Genomic DNA, 14403 nt, shown 5'->3' with positions numbered 1-14403 from the left:
ACGCCCTCTGTTTCAGAATTGCTCATATTGTACAACTGAAGCGTCCGCGGTGAAGGCCGAGCTCTTGTTACGGACATGCAACGGTCCGCACCAGATATGAAGGCGCTACCTCATAACAGTGGGTCTTCATCGAGCAATATCACCAAACTACGATTCGTGAATCTATGGGCCCATCCGTAGAGTACCGTTGACGTATATCGCAGAAACCTGCCGTCATTTATGTATTTACCTGTGTATGCCATTGGGCAAACTTTCGAATTAAACTTTCGTTGGGCAAACTTTCGAAGAAAAAGAAAACAATGCGGCGTGGTATCATGCCCATTGTACACTGCCTCTACAAAATTCATGTTACCTGTCTATAAGAGAATGAGTGGACGCTGTGAAATACACTGCAAAATTCACTGCCTATAATTTACTTCTGCCGTGTAATACAGCAAGAAAGATTTCACTTAGGGTTATTTGACTTAATGTCATTGTGTTGTAAAAGCGGTCATTGAAATTAAATAGAAAATAGAAAGAAGCAAAGACATTAAGGTAGAACTTCGCACCAGCGAGGTGTCTGTTCGAAGCGCCGCTTATTGTGGACATAACATGTTATTTTGATAATGCACAATGCCTGAATCTTGGAATTAACTGCACCGAGATGCTTGTGTTGAAAGGCGCACCTGTGCGCCCAGCGAGACAAAGCCAGCAGCGCAGCGGTGGGTTTTGAATAGTTTAATACTTTTTATTTTTGTTTGGGAGTGCTTGCGCAGCGCTTCCTCAGTTATTTGACTAAACGATTCGCCAGCTAAGGGATGACCAGACATGCATGTATTTTCGCCGTTATGTTGGCCAGTTCATTGTGCGCGTTGCGATTAGGCTTTCGCCGCATTCCATGGCAGAAGCTTGGTATGAAGGTAACAATTACATTTTATTATCTCGTATTTTTTAATTTAAACTGCGTACAATTGCCTAAAAGATTTCTTAAGAAAGAAACGATGTTTCCGCTGTTAGTATCTTACCATTTCACAGGTGCGAAAGCAGCAGTTTAGCACTAGAAGACACTGCGTAAGCAAGAGAAGGGAAAATATGAAAAACAGATGTGGTAAAGCTGGACATCACACACTGTGGTGTGCGATGACCAGCTTCCACTGCCAAGAAATTTTATCCGCTAGTATAGTGGTGCGATGCTGGAGTCAACACTTAAGCTTGTGATCACCTAGACTTCCTCGTAAGCCGCTTCCCATTGCAGCTCTACCTATTCACGAAGAAGGCAAGAGGCATGTAGTGTGGGGGACAGGGGACTTGCTGTTGCTAGGCCAAGGCAGCTGTAGCAGGTGGTTGCTCGGCAACGCGAGGCGTAGTGCAGCTGGTCTGATTTTTAGCGAGCGCCGCCCCGCCTATCAAAGAGTTTAAACAGCTCGGCTCTTTTGGAACCGACCGTGGCCATCCAGAGTGAGCTAGAACTGCCGCTGGCGATCTGGACGAAATGGTTGACGTGACAGCAACCGTTACAATGAAACGCCAGGTCTGCGCGCAACCCGCAGCGCAGTCACAGTGAAAGCTCGAAGAGCTGTCTTTCTAGAGCCCGTTTCAAACTACCTTGAGGCATATAATACAAGAACACATGCATCATATACACTGCGCCATAAACAATAATTTTTGTGACGTAGAGAAGTACCCACTATGGCACTCTTCGTCTTTCTGCTGATAAGTGAGATACCCGCTGTATCGACCGCCTTGTACAATGCGTCTGCACACGGTGGTGGACACAAGAAGACTGGTTTATTGATAACGAAAGGAACACTTGCGTACAGCGTTGCCAGGCGTTGCTCTATTGCTTGTGCACAGTGTTGCCTTGTTGATTTCCCGTTGCATCATCCTTTCTTTGAAGGTGAATCACACAAAAAACACTGAAAACATTTAACGCCGGTCGGTAACTGTCCTCTCTCCTAGGCTGTTTCACTCTGCAGGCGAGATGGTGGTCTTTGGGGTCTGGTGGATCGTCGGCAGAAATCGTCGGTGTTCGGTGAGCCTGATTTGCCGACTGGCGGTTGGTCCTGCGTAGCCTGCGGAGGTTCTGGCCCCTGCGGTATGGCTCCACTTATAGATGAATCAAAGGTGTCGTCACTGTAGTCGGCGTTGTAATGGGAGAATCGACAGAAAGCTTCTGGCGTTTTGCGGAGGTGCTGTCTATTTCGACGAAAAACTCGGCCATCTTCTGTCAAAACCGTGTACGACCTTGGCGCCACGCAGGGGCGTAGCGAGAAATTTTTTTCGGGGGGGGGGGGGGGTTCAACCATACTTTATGTATGTTCGTGCGTGCGTTTGTATGTGTGCGTGCCTATATACGCAAGCAAAACGGAAAAATTTCGGGGGGGGGGGGGTTGAACCCCCCAACCCCTCCCCCTTGGCTACGCCCCTGGCGCCACGAGATATTGGACTTGCGCTTTTCTTTCCCATCTACCATCATTGAGAACGTGGACGACGTCTCCCTTCTGTAATAGAGCAAGTGATCTTCTTGGGGTCTTTGCTTGCACATGTTTTCGCACGGGCCTTGGCGGTGACACTGAGAAATCTGGAAGCAGCTTTCTGAGACTTCGTCCCATCAGCAGCTGTGCTGGCGACCGGCCATCCTCAAGAGGGCACACCCTGTAGTTCAGAAGGCCCAAATAGAAATCCTCTTTACTCCTCTCCGTCTTGCCCAGAATCCGCTTGGCCACTTGGACGCCCTTCTCGGCGAGTCCATTGCATCTGGAAAAATGCGGACTTGAAATTGTATGCTTGAAATCATATCGAGCCGCAAAATCTTTAAACTCTTTTGACACGAACTGAGGGCCGCCATCACTACGAACTTCTAATGGTAACCCGTGCCTTGCAAAGATCTGACGTAGTTTCTGAATGACAGCTGTTGCTGAGGTCTCCTTTAGCTGTTCGACTTCAGGAAAATTAGAGTAGGCATCATAGACAACCAAGAAATTATTTCCAGCATGCTGGAAAAGATCTGCACCAACTCTAGCCCATGCAAGTCAGGGACGGCGCGCTGAAGAAGGGGCTCGTCAGGTTGTCGATAAGCAAACTTCTTGCAGACGTCACAGCTGTCAATAAAATGGGCAATATCTGCTGCCATTCCTTGGCAATACATCAACTTACGGGCCCTCGATTTGCATTCCCCTAACCCGAGATGCCACTGGTGCACTCGTCTCAGCATCTCCGTTCGCATGCTAGCAGGTACCACTACTTTGGTTCCTTTGGCAGTATTCCGTTGACCACAGTAAGCTCTGCTGTGGAGGACTTTAGCTCACCCTCTACTGTCATTGACGACTGTAATCTCGAAATGACATCTTCCAGCGTTTCATCACTGGCCGTTGCTGCCTGCAGACGGGAGAGGGTGGCTGGAACCACACTTGAAGTAAGGACGCCCACAGCATGAACTTCAACATCTGTTTTGCCCTTCCCTGGGTGTTCCTGTGCAGGGATTCTTGACAAGGTGTCAGCACCAACTAATTTGCTGCCTGGAACATACTGCAAATCAAATTCATATTTCAACAGCCGAAGAAACAGGCGCTGCAGACGCGGTGGCATGTCACCTATTTCTTTCTTTGAAATCACCAACAATGGGCTGTTGTCACTTTCGATAGCAATATGTCTTCCAGTGACATAATCGTTAAATTTTCACAGCCGAATGTTATGCCTAATGCTCTTTTCCTATTTGAGCATACCTTCGCTCGGTTTCTGTGATGCTCGCGACGCGTATCCGACGGGACCCCAATCGCGGCCGCGTTGTTGGAAAAGGACCGCTCCGAGTGCAAGCGCAGACGCGTCCGTCGATAGTTTCGTGGGAAGCTCGGAATTAAAAACAGCCAGGACTGGCGCTTTCGTCAGCATCATTTTGAGTTGCTCCCACTCACGCTCGTGAACCTGCGTCTACTCGAAAACTGTATCGCTCCTTATTAGGCTGCGCAAGGCCTCAGTGTGGGCTGACAACAGTGGCAAGTACTTTCCGAAATAGGTGACTGCTCCAAGGAAGCGCTGGACGTCTTTCTTGGTCTTTGGCGCAGGTTGGTTTACGATGCACTTTATCAGGTCGGGATTAGGCTCAATACCTTTGGAGCTAATTTTATCGCCCAAGAAGGTGATTTGAGTTTGTCAAAAAATGCACTTTTCCGCATTCAAAGTAAGGCCCTCGGCCTGTGCCCTCGCTAGCGCTTTGTGCAGGCGTTCATCGTGTTCCTTTTTGCTAGAACCCCACACAAGCACGTCGTCGATGTACACACGCGTTCCTGGGAGGTCATCGAATATCTGGCTCATGGTACGCTGGAAAACTTCGGTTGCAGATGCAATACCGAACGGTAATCGGAGATACCGATAACGACCGAACGGGGTACTGAATATGCAGATTCCTGAAGTTTTTCTAAAATCTAGAGGAATTTGATGAAAACCGCTGTTTGCATCAAGTCTGCTGAAAAACTTGGCTTGCGCTAGCTCACCCTCGATTTCTTCCCGGCATGACACCTGAAAGTGTTCTCTTTTCACTGCCCTGTTAATTGCCCGCGGGTCCATGCAAGCTCTTAAGTCTCCATTTTTCTTCCTCACGATAACCAAGGGACTTACCCAGTCTGACGGCTGTTCCACTTTCTCAATGATGTTCGCGGCACACATCCGGTCGAGTTCTTTCTTGAGTGGCTTTCTGAGCGTTTAAGGTACACGCCGGGTTGGCTGTACTACGGGGACAGCGTCCTCTCGAAGCACCATTTTGTACTCGCTCCGCGTCCTTCCAATGCCGGTGAATAGTCATGTCTGCTTTAGGCTTGCGTATCTGTCGCTGTTGTCCACCGCGTTGACTCTGTTGACCAGACCAAGTTGCTCACTAGCCTCGAGGCCCAAAATTGCTTGCTGCTTCTTTACTATGAAGAACTCAAGCAGAACATGTCGCTTGGCAAACTGCACGGCGAGGTGAACCTTTCCACAGTGTGGTATTTCACCACCCCCATAATGACGCAAGACGCTCCTCGTGGGGTACGGCTGCTGTTTAGTACCGAGCCTGTTGAACAGCGAACGCGGCAGCAAGTTGGCCTGCGCTCCGGTGTCAACCTTCAGCTGCACCTGATTTCTTTCAATGTTCGTTGTTACAACCCAATCGCGACTTTCATTACCACGCTTGTTTTCCGTTGTCCTGATCTCCAGAACGTCGAAGTCACCGTCGCTCTCCACTCCGTCCACCACGTCGTCAACAGCTGCTCGGTTGCTCGTACAGCAGGCGGCGAAGTGATTAGGCTTCATGCAGTTGTTACGTATTTTGCCGTACGCCGGACACTTTCTTGGCGCGTGTGACAAGTTGCAGTACCGGCATTTCTTTAGTCCCTTTATAAGTGGCGTTCTTGAAACAGGTTCAGTCTTGTTTTCCTCAGCCCACGCTTTATTTTACGATTCAGCAAGTTCATCAGCCTTGCAGTATTCTAGTGCTGTGGCGAGGGTCAGGTCCTTCTTGCGAAGAAGTTTTTCACGCAGGGAAGCGCTAGAAATGACGTACACGATTTGGTCCCTCAGCGTGGAGTCTCGTAAATCACCAAAGTTGCACGCTCTTGCTTTCAACTGCAAAGCCCGAAAGAACTGTTCGAATGGCTCTTCGTGTGCCTGACGACGCGAGCGAAACACATATCGTTCGTAAGTGTCATAACACTTGGGCAAGCAGTAGGCTTCAAACGCTTTAACCAAAGCGTCGTATCTTTAGCGTCCTCCGGTGTCAGGTTCAGGGTATTGAACACATCTATTGCTTCTTAACCGGCGACGTGCAAAAAAATTGCAGCTTTCTACTCCTTACTGCGTGGTTTGATGGGCTCCGTAGCTATCAGGTGCAGCTCGATGCGTTGCTTGAATTTCTGCCAGGACGCCGCTGCGTTGTCGCCCAATTGCAGTGGCTCGGGCGGGCGTAGTTCAGTCATCGTGGCGTTCCACTTCTGACACCATGTATCGAGCGTCTTGTACAATGCGTCTACACACGGTGGTGGACACAAGAAGACTGGTTTATTGATAACAAAAGGAATGCTTGCGTACAGAGTTGCCAGGCGTTGCTCTATTGGTTGCGCACAGTGTTGCCTTGTTGATTGCCCGTTGCACCCGCTACACATCGACGAGTCATTATGTGCACTTTGTTTATTCTGCATGTGGCTGAAGACTGATGAAAATGAAGCATTATCGCTGGACATTTTGTAGTTGGTGGGAAACTTTAAACCACGCCCCCGTTGCGCAATTAGCATTGTGTGATGCCTGGTTGTTATTTTACTATTCTGCCACGGTCTATTAAAAATGTTAACGCAATTCCTTGCCCGACACGACGCCTGTTAGGGTCTTTTTGCAAAGGATTTCAAGCGCCAGCGTGGCTCTGAGGTAGAGTACGTACTCGACTGCCACGAAGAGGACCGGGGCTCAAATTCCGTCCGATCCTGTATAATTTTTTAAAGCGAAAGCTGTTATCAGATCACAACGACAGTGGGGTAGTTGTCCGCCGCCAACGCCGCCGGTGTCCAAAACCGCTAGCGCGTGAAATAAGAAAGATGAAATAAATAAAAAACAATCAGGATCGGAAGAGATTTCAAACCGCGCCCTGTGCCTGGCATTCCGAGTATTCCACCACAGAGCCACGCAGGAGCTCGAAACTCCTTTTATAAAAAGGCCCATAGACACTTCATGTCGGGCAAGGAATCGCGTTAACATGTGCATTATAGCGTGGCAGAGAGTAAAATAACAACCAGGCGTCACACAATGCTAATTGCGCAACGACCGTGCGGTTTAAAGTTTCCCACCCACTACAAAGTGCTCAACCATACTTCGTCGTCGTCAGCCACGTGCAGCATCAACAAAATGTACATAATGTCTTACAGATGTGTAGCGGGTATCTCGCTTATGGCGGAAAGACGAATAATAGCATAGTGGGTACTTCTGTACTTCAGGAAAAATATGATTTTTGGCGTAGTCTATAAAATTGCATGTGTACTTGTATTCGTTTACCGAAGAGAGTTTAGAAAGGACTCTAGAAACGCCGCTCTTCCAGCTTTCGCTGTGACAGTGCTGCGCACTGCCCTGAAGTTCTTTTTCTTTATTTATTTCGTATGTTTATTTCGCGCGATAGCGGTTACGGACACCGGCGGCGGACAGCTACGGCACTGCTGTTGTGATCTCATAACAGGTTTCGCTGCAAAAAGAAATATCAACATATCATAACTCCACGAAGAGTTACCTTTACATACACAACAGAAAGCTCTACGCGGGTATGTTCTACTAAAAGGGGGCATAACCCACGACTTATCCCTTGTCGGCTAAATATAAAGTGAATAAATAAATAAATAAGACAATTTGCCTGCGCTTTCCGCTGACGTAAATCGAGGCACAATTGTTATAAAGGACCATGCGCCAAATTCAGAATTATAGGTAGATATACAAACTGATAAATGAATAAATGCAATAAATAAGTCCGTGTGCTACACTGCTTTGCTGGTAATCTACCTTCACAGAGGGGAATAGCTCATGACGTTTTTAACATAAACACACGGGCTCGATAATGTATTGCGTTAAACCGACTCGAAGGCAAAAATAATATTTTTCTCCTCAGCCGATGTACTGACTCTCCTCCGCACCCCTCTGAAAGGTTTCTGCACCTGACCTGGTTTTACACTGTCTCCGTTATCGGCCCACCTTTGGCCAAGTGATGATATCATGCGATGATATCATCATATGACGTAATCATGACATCACAAATTTTGGCTATCTGCGACGTCATCGCGTGATGGCAAATTTTTAAATCGCTCATGTTGACGCCGCCGACGGTCGATTGTTGTATTTGATGAGACATCTAAGGCGGTTAGCCTCCATAAAAAGACCCCTGCAATGTCTTCAAGGGACGTACCTTGAATGTGCCAAGAGCCACAAAGTGTTGTTTCGGGAGTACATGGTGGAAAGATGACATTTTTTCACGTGCCGATGTAGGATTTATTTTTCGCCTTAAGCAATTAGTTTTATAAGTAAGAATTCACATATTTGGTAGGCAATTCGCACTTTTGATTAAAAAAAACACAGCATATCCACGGATTGAATGATGACGAGTGGGCGAAGCTGCGGAGGTTCATCGGTAAACCGTGAATCTTCCGTGAATTCTGCCCAGTACATCATCACCGACGTGAGATCGGGCGCGTTTATACTAAAGGTTCGATGAGAGTTATGACGACTTGCAGCTCACTTTAATTTTACATGTACGCTGTGAATTTTCATTGTTTAGAAAACCATTGCTTTAGAAAACATCTGGCGTCTTTCGTTAAGCAGCTAGCGTCTTTTCGTTTTGCTTTAGAAACATCTGGCGTCTTTTCGTTTTGCTTTTAGAAAACATCTGGTATGTTTCGTTGGTTTATTTCATCAATCAACGGCATTTTGAAGAAAATTTTTATTGTTTAATCACGCACAGAAGAAATCTCACCAGGCACTACCTTGGGGGTAAACAATGGCTGCTAATGGGAATGAGAGACAGAAGAAGTCGGCTTTTAGCTAACACTTACACTTCTACTTCTACTAACGTTTCCTACTGGAACATGCCAATGGCTACTAATGGGGAGTGAGAGACAGAAGAATTCGGCTTTTAGTTAACGCGCACGCTGCGAATTTTTTATTGTTCAACAACGCACAGGAGAAATCTCCCACCGGCACCACCTTGGAGGTCAAGATCTGGTACTAGCGTTAAGACTGGTTACGCACTACGACGGGGACGAACGGGTGCCGCTTTAAGGAGCTTCGCCCCTAAAATACATTATCTATCACTCTCTCTATTAGACGACGTGTGTTTCTCTGGCCCCTGGTACATGAAAGTCTCCGGTAGCAGGGTTCGGAGTTTATTCCCAACCAAATTATGTACAAGCAGAATGTAAGTGCGTGAATCTGACGCAAAATGAAAGAGAAAGTAGCGGAACGTGAGGTTTCCTTCCCTTTCATTGAAAGGTATTCGCTAAAACATTTGTGAGCCTGTTTTCCAAGGCAGCAACAACATACACAACAATAGCTGTACATTAATCATTCTTTTGCTCCAGAGTAAAGGTTTCGAAGTTATCAAGTAAGACATCACGTGAATCAAAGTGCAGCAGGCATCGATATGGAAATTATAGTGAAATTTAAAAGAAACGCTTGCCTGCTAATGCGCCAAGGCTAACAAATAATTTTCTTCAAATTCTTTTCAGAAACGCACCCCCACCCCGGGATCTCATCGCTACAACATAAGTGAGTATAAGGAATACAGCATGGCAAGGGTAAGCAGCGCATTGTCCATTCTTCAAACTGAGCATCACATTTCAGCGTGCTATACTTACAAGACATACGCTTGCATAACAGACATTGTACATGAAAAATAACTAGACGCAGCTCGGATTCTATGTTCTCGCCTCTGTACCGAAGAACACACCTACGCTAGCCCATTGACGGCGTCTAATAAAATCACACCTGAAGAGAGCGCCATAACGCCATCTTAAAGTGCGATACAAGAGGCATACTGTTTACATACAGAGGCGCACGACATGGGCAAGTTCCAGTAACTGGAGGCACGTTATTCGTACCTTGGCCTTCTAAAGATGGCTCGTGAGGCTGTAAACTTTTCTGGTTTCATATACGACTGGTGTATACGCATCATGAACCTACAATCCGGCCAAAGCACATGCAGTGTAATGCGAGCAACTGCAGCCTCTAAAACGCCCGAGGTTATGAAGTGTAAGGCTTTTATTCCTGTTTTAGAAAAAAAAATGTAATGTCTCTACACTCATGCCGCGGCACACCGTGGCGTACGTGGTAACCATGAAGTAAAGGAATGCTCACGACATACTTTACCAGAGCAAAGACACGAAAGGCCTAGGGATCGAGAGACACACAAATAGCGCTGACGTCGCAACTGTTTCATTACTTTGAAGGCCGGGGCGTTTATTGGCGAGTATCAAAGCAGCGGAATAGACTACTAGATGAAATAAAGCGATGAAAAAGCGTCGCGACAACAGGTTGCCGAAAAGGACATTCAAGCAATAGTAACAACGCAGACAAAAATCTCAAAACATCAAGCACGACCCCGATATACAAAACTAAAGTAAAAAAATCACAGCATATCCACGGAGTGAATGATGATGAGTGGGCGAAGCTGCGGAGGTTCATCGGTAAACCGTGAATCTTCCGTGAATTCTGCCCAGTACATCATCACCGACGTGAGATCGGGCGCGTTTATACTAAAGGTTCGATGAGTTATGGCGACTTGCAGCTCACTTTAATTTTACATGTACGGTGTGAATTTTCATTGTTTAGAAAACCATTGCTTTAGAAAACATCTGGCGCCTTTCGTTAAGCAGCTGGCGTCTTTTCGTTTTGCTTTAGAAACATCTGGCGTTCTTTCGTTTTGCTTTTACAAAACATCTGGCGTCTTTCGTTGGTTTATTTCATCAATCAACGGCGTTTTGAACAAAATTTTTATTGTTTAATCACCCACAGGAGAAATCTCACCAGGCACTACCTTGGAGGTAAAGAATGGCTGCTAATGGGAATGAGAGACACAAGAAGTCGGCTTTTAGCTAACGCTGCGAATTTTTTATTGTTCAACAACGCACAGGAAAAATCTCCCACCGGCACCACCTTGGAGGTGAAAGCGTAAGACTGGTTACGCACTACGACTACGACTACGAGGGACGAACGGGTGCCGCCTTAAGGAGCTTCGCCCCTAAAATTGGCCGCGTATCTGCGTGCTCCGCTGCAAATGCCGTGTAAAGACGATAGAGGAGGCGCTGCGTGAGATATTGCTACATGTAGGCTGCCGGAATTCATATTGTCGACGCGCGTGTGCGCCCGACGAAGAGGACGAAGGTCGCTAGCTGCTCGAGCTCGGAGCCGGACTGGTCAGCGCTCCAGCCGCTCTTGCGAATACATCTTGTGAATAGCGACTTGTAAAAGCGATTCGTCACTCACGTAACTCACGTAACATATTTGGTGGAGGTGGAACGTTCCCCGTCCTCACCACGCAGCTCCGCAGTGGCCGCGTCATCCAGCCTCTCGCCATGGCTTCCAATGACAACCCGTCCCCTTCTCCATCTGCGGCTCCTATGACAACCTTTGTCGCGGTCCCCACCCCCCGCGATCCCGGGACATTCTCCGCGCAACCTGGCCTGGACGTCGACTACTGGCTTCGCCTGTATGAACGGGTCAGTCAAACTCACCGGTGGGACCCTACCATGGTGCTCGCTAATGTTCTCTTTTACTTGGACGGAACCCCGCGCATCTGGTACGAAACACATGAGACCGAGCTCACCAGCTGGGACACGTTCAAGGAGAAGCTACGTGACATCTTTGGGAACCCGACCGGTCGCCACGCAACTGCACGACAAGAGCTCGCTACCCGTGTCCAGTCGCCTACTGAGTCGTATGTCTCCTACATACAAGAAGTGCTTGCTCTTTGCCGGAAAGTGGACGAGGCAATGCCCGAAGCTGACAAAATGGGTCACGTTTTGAAAGGCATCGCGGACGACGCTTTCCATTTGCTGGTCTACACCAACGTCTCGACTATCGACCACATCATTCAAGAATGCCGCCGTTTCGAAACGGCCAAAAGCCGTCGTGTGCACCCTCAATTTTCTCGGTTGCCAAACACGGCTGCCACGTCCACCTGCTCCGATTCCGCCGCTACACCGCCCTTTGAGCAGAGTGTAACGCGTATCGTTCGACGGGAACTTGAAGCGGCAAGTCCAGCGCCGTTCCAGCCCTCTCCATTCGACCATGCCACTATACAACCAACCCCCGCGGTCTCCGTTATTCAGGCGACAAGAATTAGCCAACCTCGGGTTCCCTGTCGCCTGCCCCGTCTCTCGCCCCTCGTCCCGACCAATGCCCATGAATGCATCTCGAAGTGACCCATTCGTTCCTCCACGATCTCGCAACCCAGCGGAATGGCGAACTCCCGACGACAGACCCATCTGCTTCCGGTGCCACCGCGTTGGTCATGTCTCCCGCTACTGCCGCGCCACTTGGACGCCGCCATATAGGACCCAATTTTTCTCGCCTTCTCGCCCATATGAAGATCTTCGCCGGTATTCGCCCAGCCGTACAGTCCTACTTGTGACACACCTAACAGCCGCCCTCCTGCTCGTTCACCGTCCCCTCAACGCCGTCGTTCCCCGTCGCCCGAACCACGCCGCCACCCCTCGCCGCCCAACTTTGCATCGTACCCGACGGAAAACTAGATCGTGCAGCTCCTGGAGGTAGCGCTGCATCATCTCCTTCTGAACCAAATCATCCGTTGACGCTTCCTACGAACAAGAACCTAATCGATGTGCATGTGGACGGTATTTCTTTGACGGCTGTAGTCGATACTGGAGCTCACGTGTCCATAATCAGTGCTCGTCCTTGTCGCCGACTGAAAAAGGTCCTCACGCCTGCTACTACAAAAGCTGTACGCGTCGCCGATGGCGGAACTGTTCCTGTCATTGGAATGTGTACAGCTCGTATAAGCATCGCCGACCGTTACGTTCCTGTCCTATTCACGGTGCTCCATAATTGTCCTCATGACCTCATCCTAGCGATGGACTTTCTATCGACCCATTCTGCCCTGATAGACTGTTCCGCTGGTACTCTTTGCTTGGACCTTCCTCTTCAGCCAGATATTCACCCCGACCTTCCACACAGCCTCTGCACCACAGATTTCATCCGCCTACCGCCTAAAGCCCTAACATTCGCCGAATTCACAACGACTTCATCCGTGTTGGCTGGGCACTACGTCGTCACGCCGATTACTGATGTACTTCTGGCACGTGACATCACTGTGCCTCACTGCGTCATAACTATAGCCGCTAACCGGGTACATCTCCCCGTCATAAATTTCGGCTTCACGAAGCAAGTCCTCCCTCAAGGCATCTTAATCGCCACGTTGCGGTCCTTAGCCGATGACCACGTCACCTCTTTTGCACCAGACGTATGCTCCAATCTTCCTTGTCGCCCACCCGATGCCACAAGCCTCGACACGGCATTACGCCCCATGATTGCCCCAGACCTCCCCCCAGCGCAATCAGCCGCCCTCATCCGCCTTTTGGCTTCTTACCGCGAGATCTTCGACCTTGACAATCGACCACTCGGCCAAACTTCTATTGTGCAGCAACGTAACAACACAGGTGATGCTGTTCCCATTCACCGTCGACCGTATCGGGTGTCCGTATCGGAGCGCCAGATTATTCAAGAAGAAGTAAACAAGATGTTAGCTAAAGGCATTATTGAGCCCTCATCGAGCCCTTGGGCGTCACCCGTCGTCCTGGTTAAAAAAAAGACAACACGTGGCGTTTCTGCATCGATTACCGGCATCTAAATCGAATTACGAAAAAGGACGTATATCCTTTGCCCCGCATTGATGACGCTCTCGATTGTCTCCATCGCGCACGCTACTTTTCATCCATAGACCTTCGCTCCGGTTATTGGCAGATTGCCGTAGACGAGAAAGACCAAGAAAAGACCGCCTTCGTCACTCCCGATGGCCTGTACCAATTCAAGGTTATGCCCTTCGGTCTATGCAACGCCCCAGCCACGTTCGAGCGCATGATGGACTCTCTGCTACAAGAGTTCAAATGGTCAACATGCCTTTGTTACCTAGACGACGTCCTCGTATTTTCACCTACATTTGAGACCCACCTTGAGCGTCTGTCGGCTATTCTCGACGTCTTCCGCAATGCTGGCCTCCAGTTGAACTCGTCGAAGTGTCACTTCGGCCGCCAACAGATTACAGCGTTGGGCCACCTCGTTGATGCTTCTGGTGTGCGGCCGGACCCTGAGAAAATTCGTGCCGTCACCAGTTTTCCAGTACCCCAATCCGCCAAAGATGTTCGGAGTTTTGTGGGACTCTGTTTCTATTTCCGGCGGTTCGTGAAAGACTTTGCAGCAATCGCTCGACCACTTACTGATCTTCTAAAGAAAGACGTCCCATTTTCGTGGGGATCCACTCAAGCTGCCGCCTTCTCTCACCTCATTACAATTTTGACGACGCCACCTATATTGGCCCACTTTGACCCATCCGCTCCGACTGAGGTCCGAACTGATGCCAGTGGTCACGGGATCGGAGCCGTCCTCGCCCAACGTCAGCAGGGGCACGACCGCGTTATCGCCTACGCTAGTCGCCTCCTTACACCTGCGGAGCGCAACTATTCGATCACCGAACGAGAATGCCTTGCTCTTGTCTGGGCGGTCTCCAAGTTCCGTCCATATTTATATGGCACTCACTTCTCCGTAGTCACCGACCACCACGCGCTCTGCTGGCTTTCATCATTAAGGGATCCCACAGGTCGACTTGTTCGCTGGGCTCTGCGACTGCAAGAGTACACTTTTGCAGTGACGTACAAGTCTGGACGCCTGCATCAAGACGCCGACTGCCTATCT

General features: G+C 48.9%; 1 protein-coding gene across 3 annotated transcripts in view; it reads left to right on the top strand.

Annotated features, from left to right (window-relative positions):
- Positions 1-14403, top strand: part of LOC119374675 (uncharacterized) — an 83334-nt gene that overhangs the window by 11227 nt on the left and 57704 nt on the right. For 2 of the 3 annotated variants that reach the window (XM_037644847.2, XM_049420497.1), the window contains exon 2: positions 9204-9272. In XM_037644847.2, coding sequence (XP_037500775.1) covers positions 9204-9272 — 69 coding nt within the window. Of the gene's footprint in view, positions 1-742; positions 900-9203; positions 9273-14403 lie in introns of those variants that run through there. The other variant, XM_037644846.2, reaches the window with a different exon arrangement.

Source organism: Rhipicephalus sanguineus, chromosome 11 (assembly GCF_013339695.2).
Source record: "Rhipicephalus sanguineus isolate Rsan-2018 chromosome 11, BIME_Rsan_1.4, whole genome shotgun sequence".
Lineage (NCBI taxonomy): Eukaryota > Metazoa > Arthropoda > Arachnida > Ixodida > Ixodidae > Rhipicephalus > Rhipicephalus sanguineus.
Note: the sequence above shows the minus strand (reverse complement) of the source record. Positions and strands in the feature narration are given on the sequence as shown.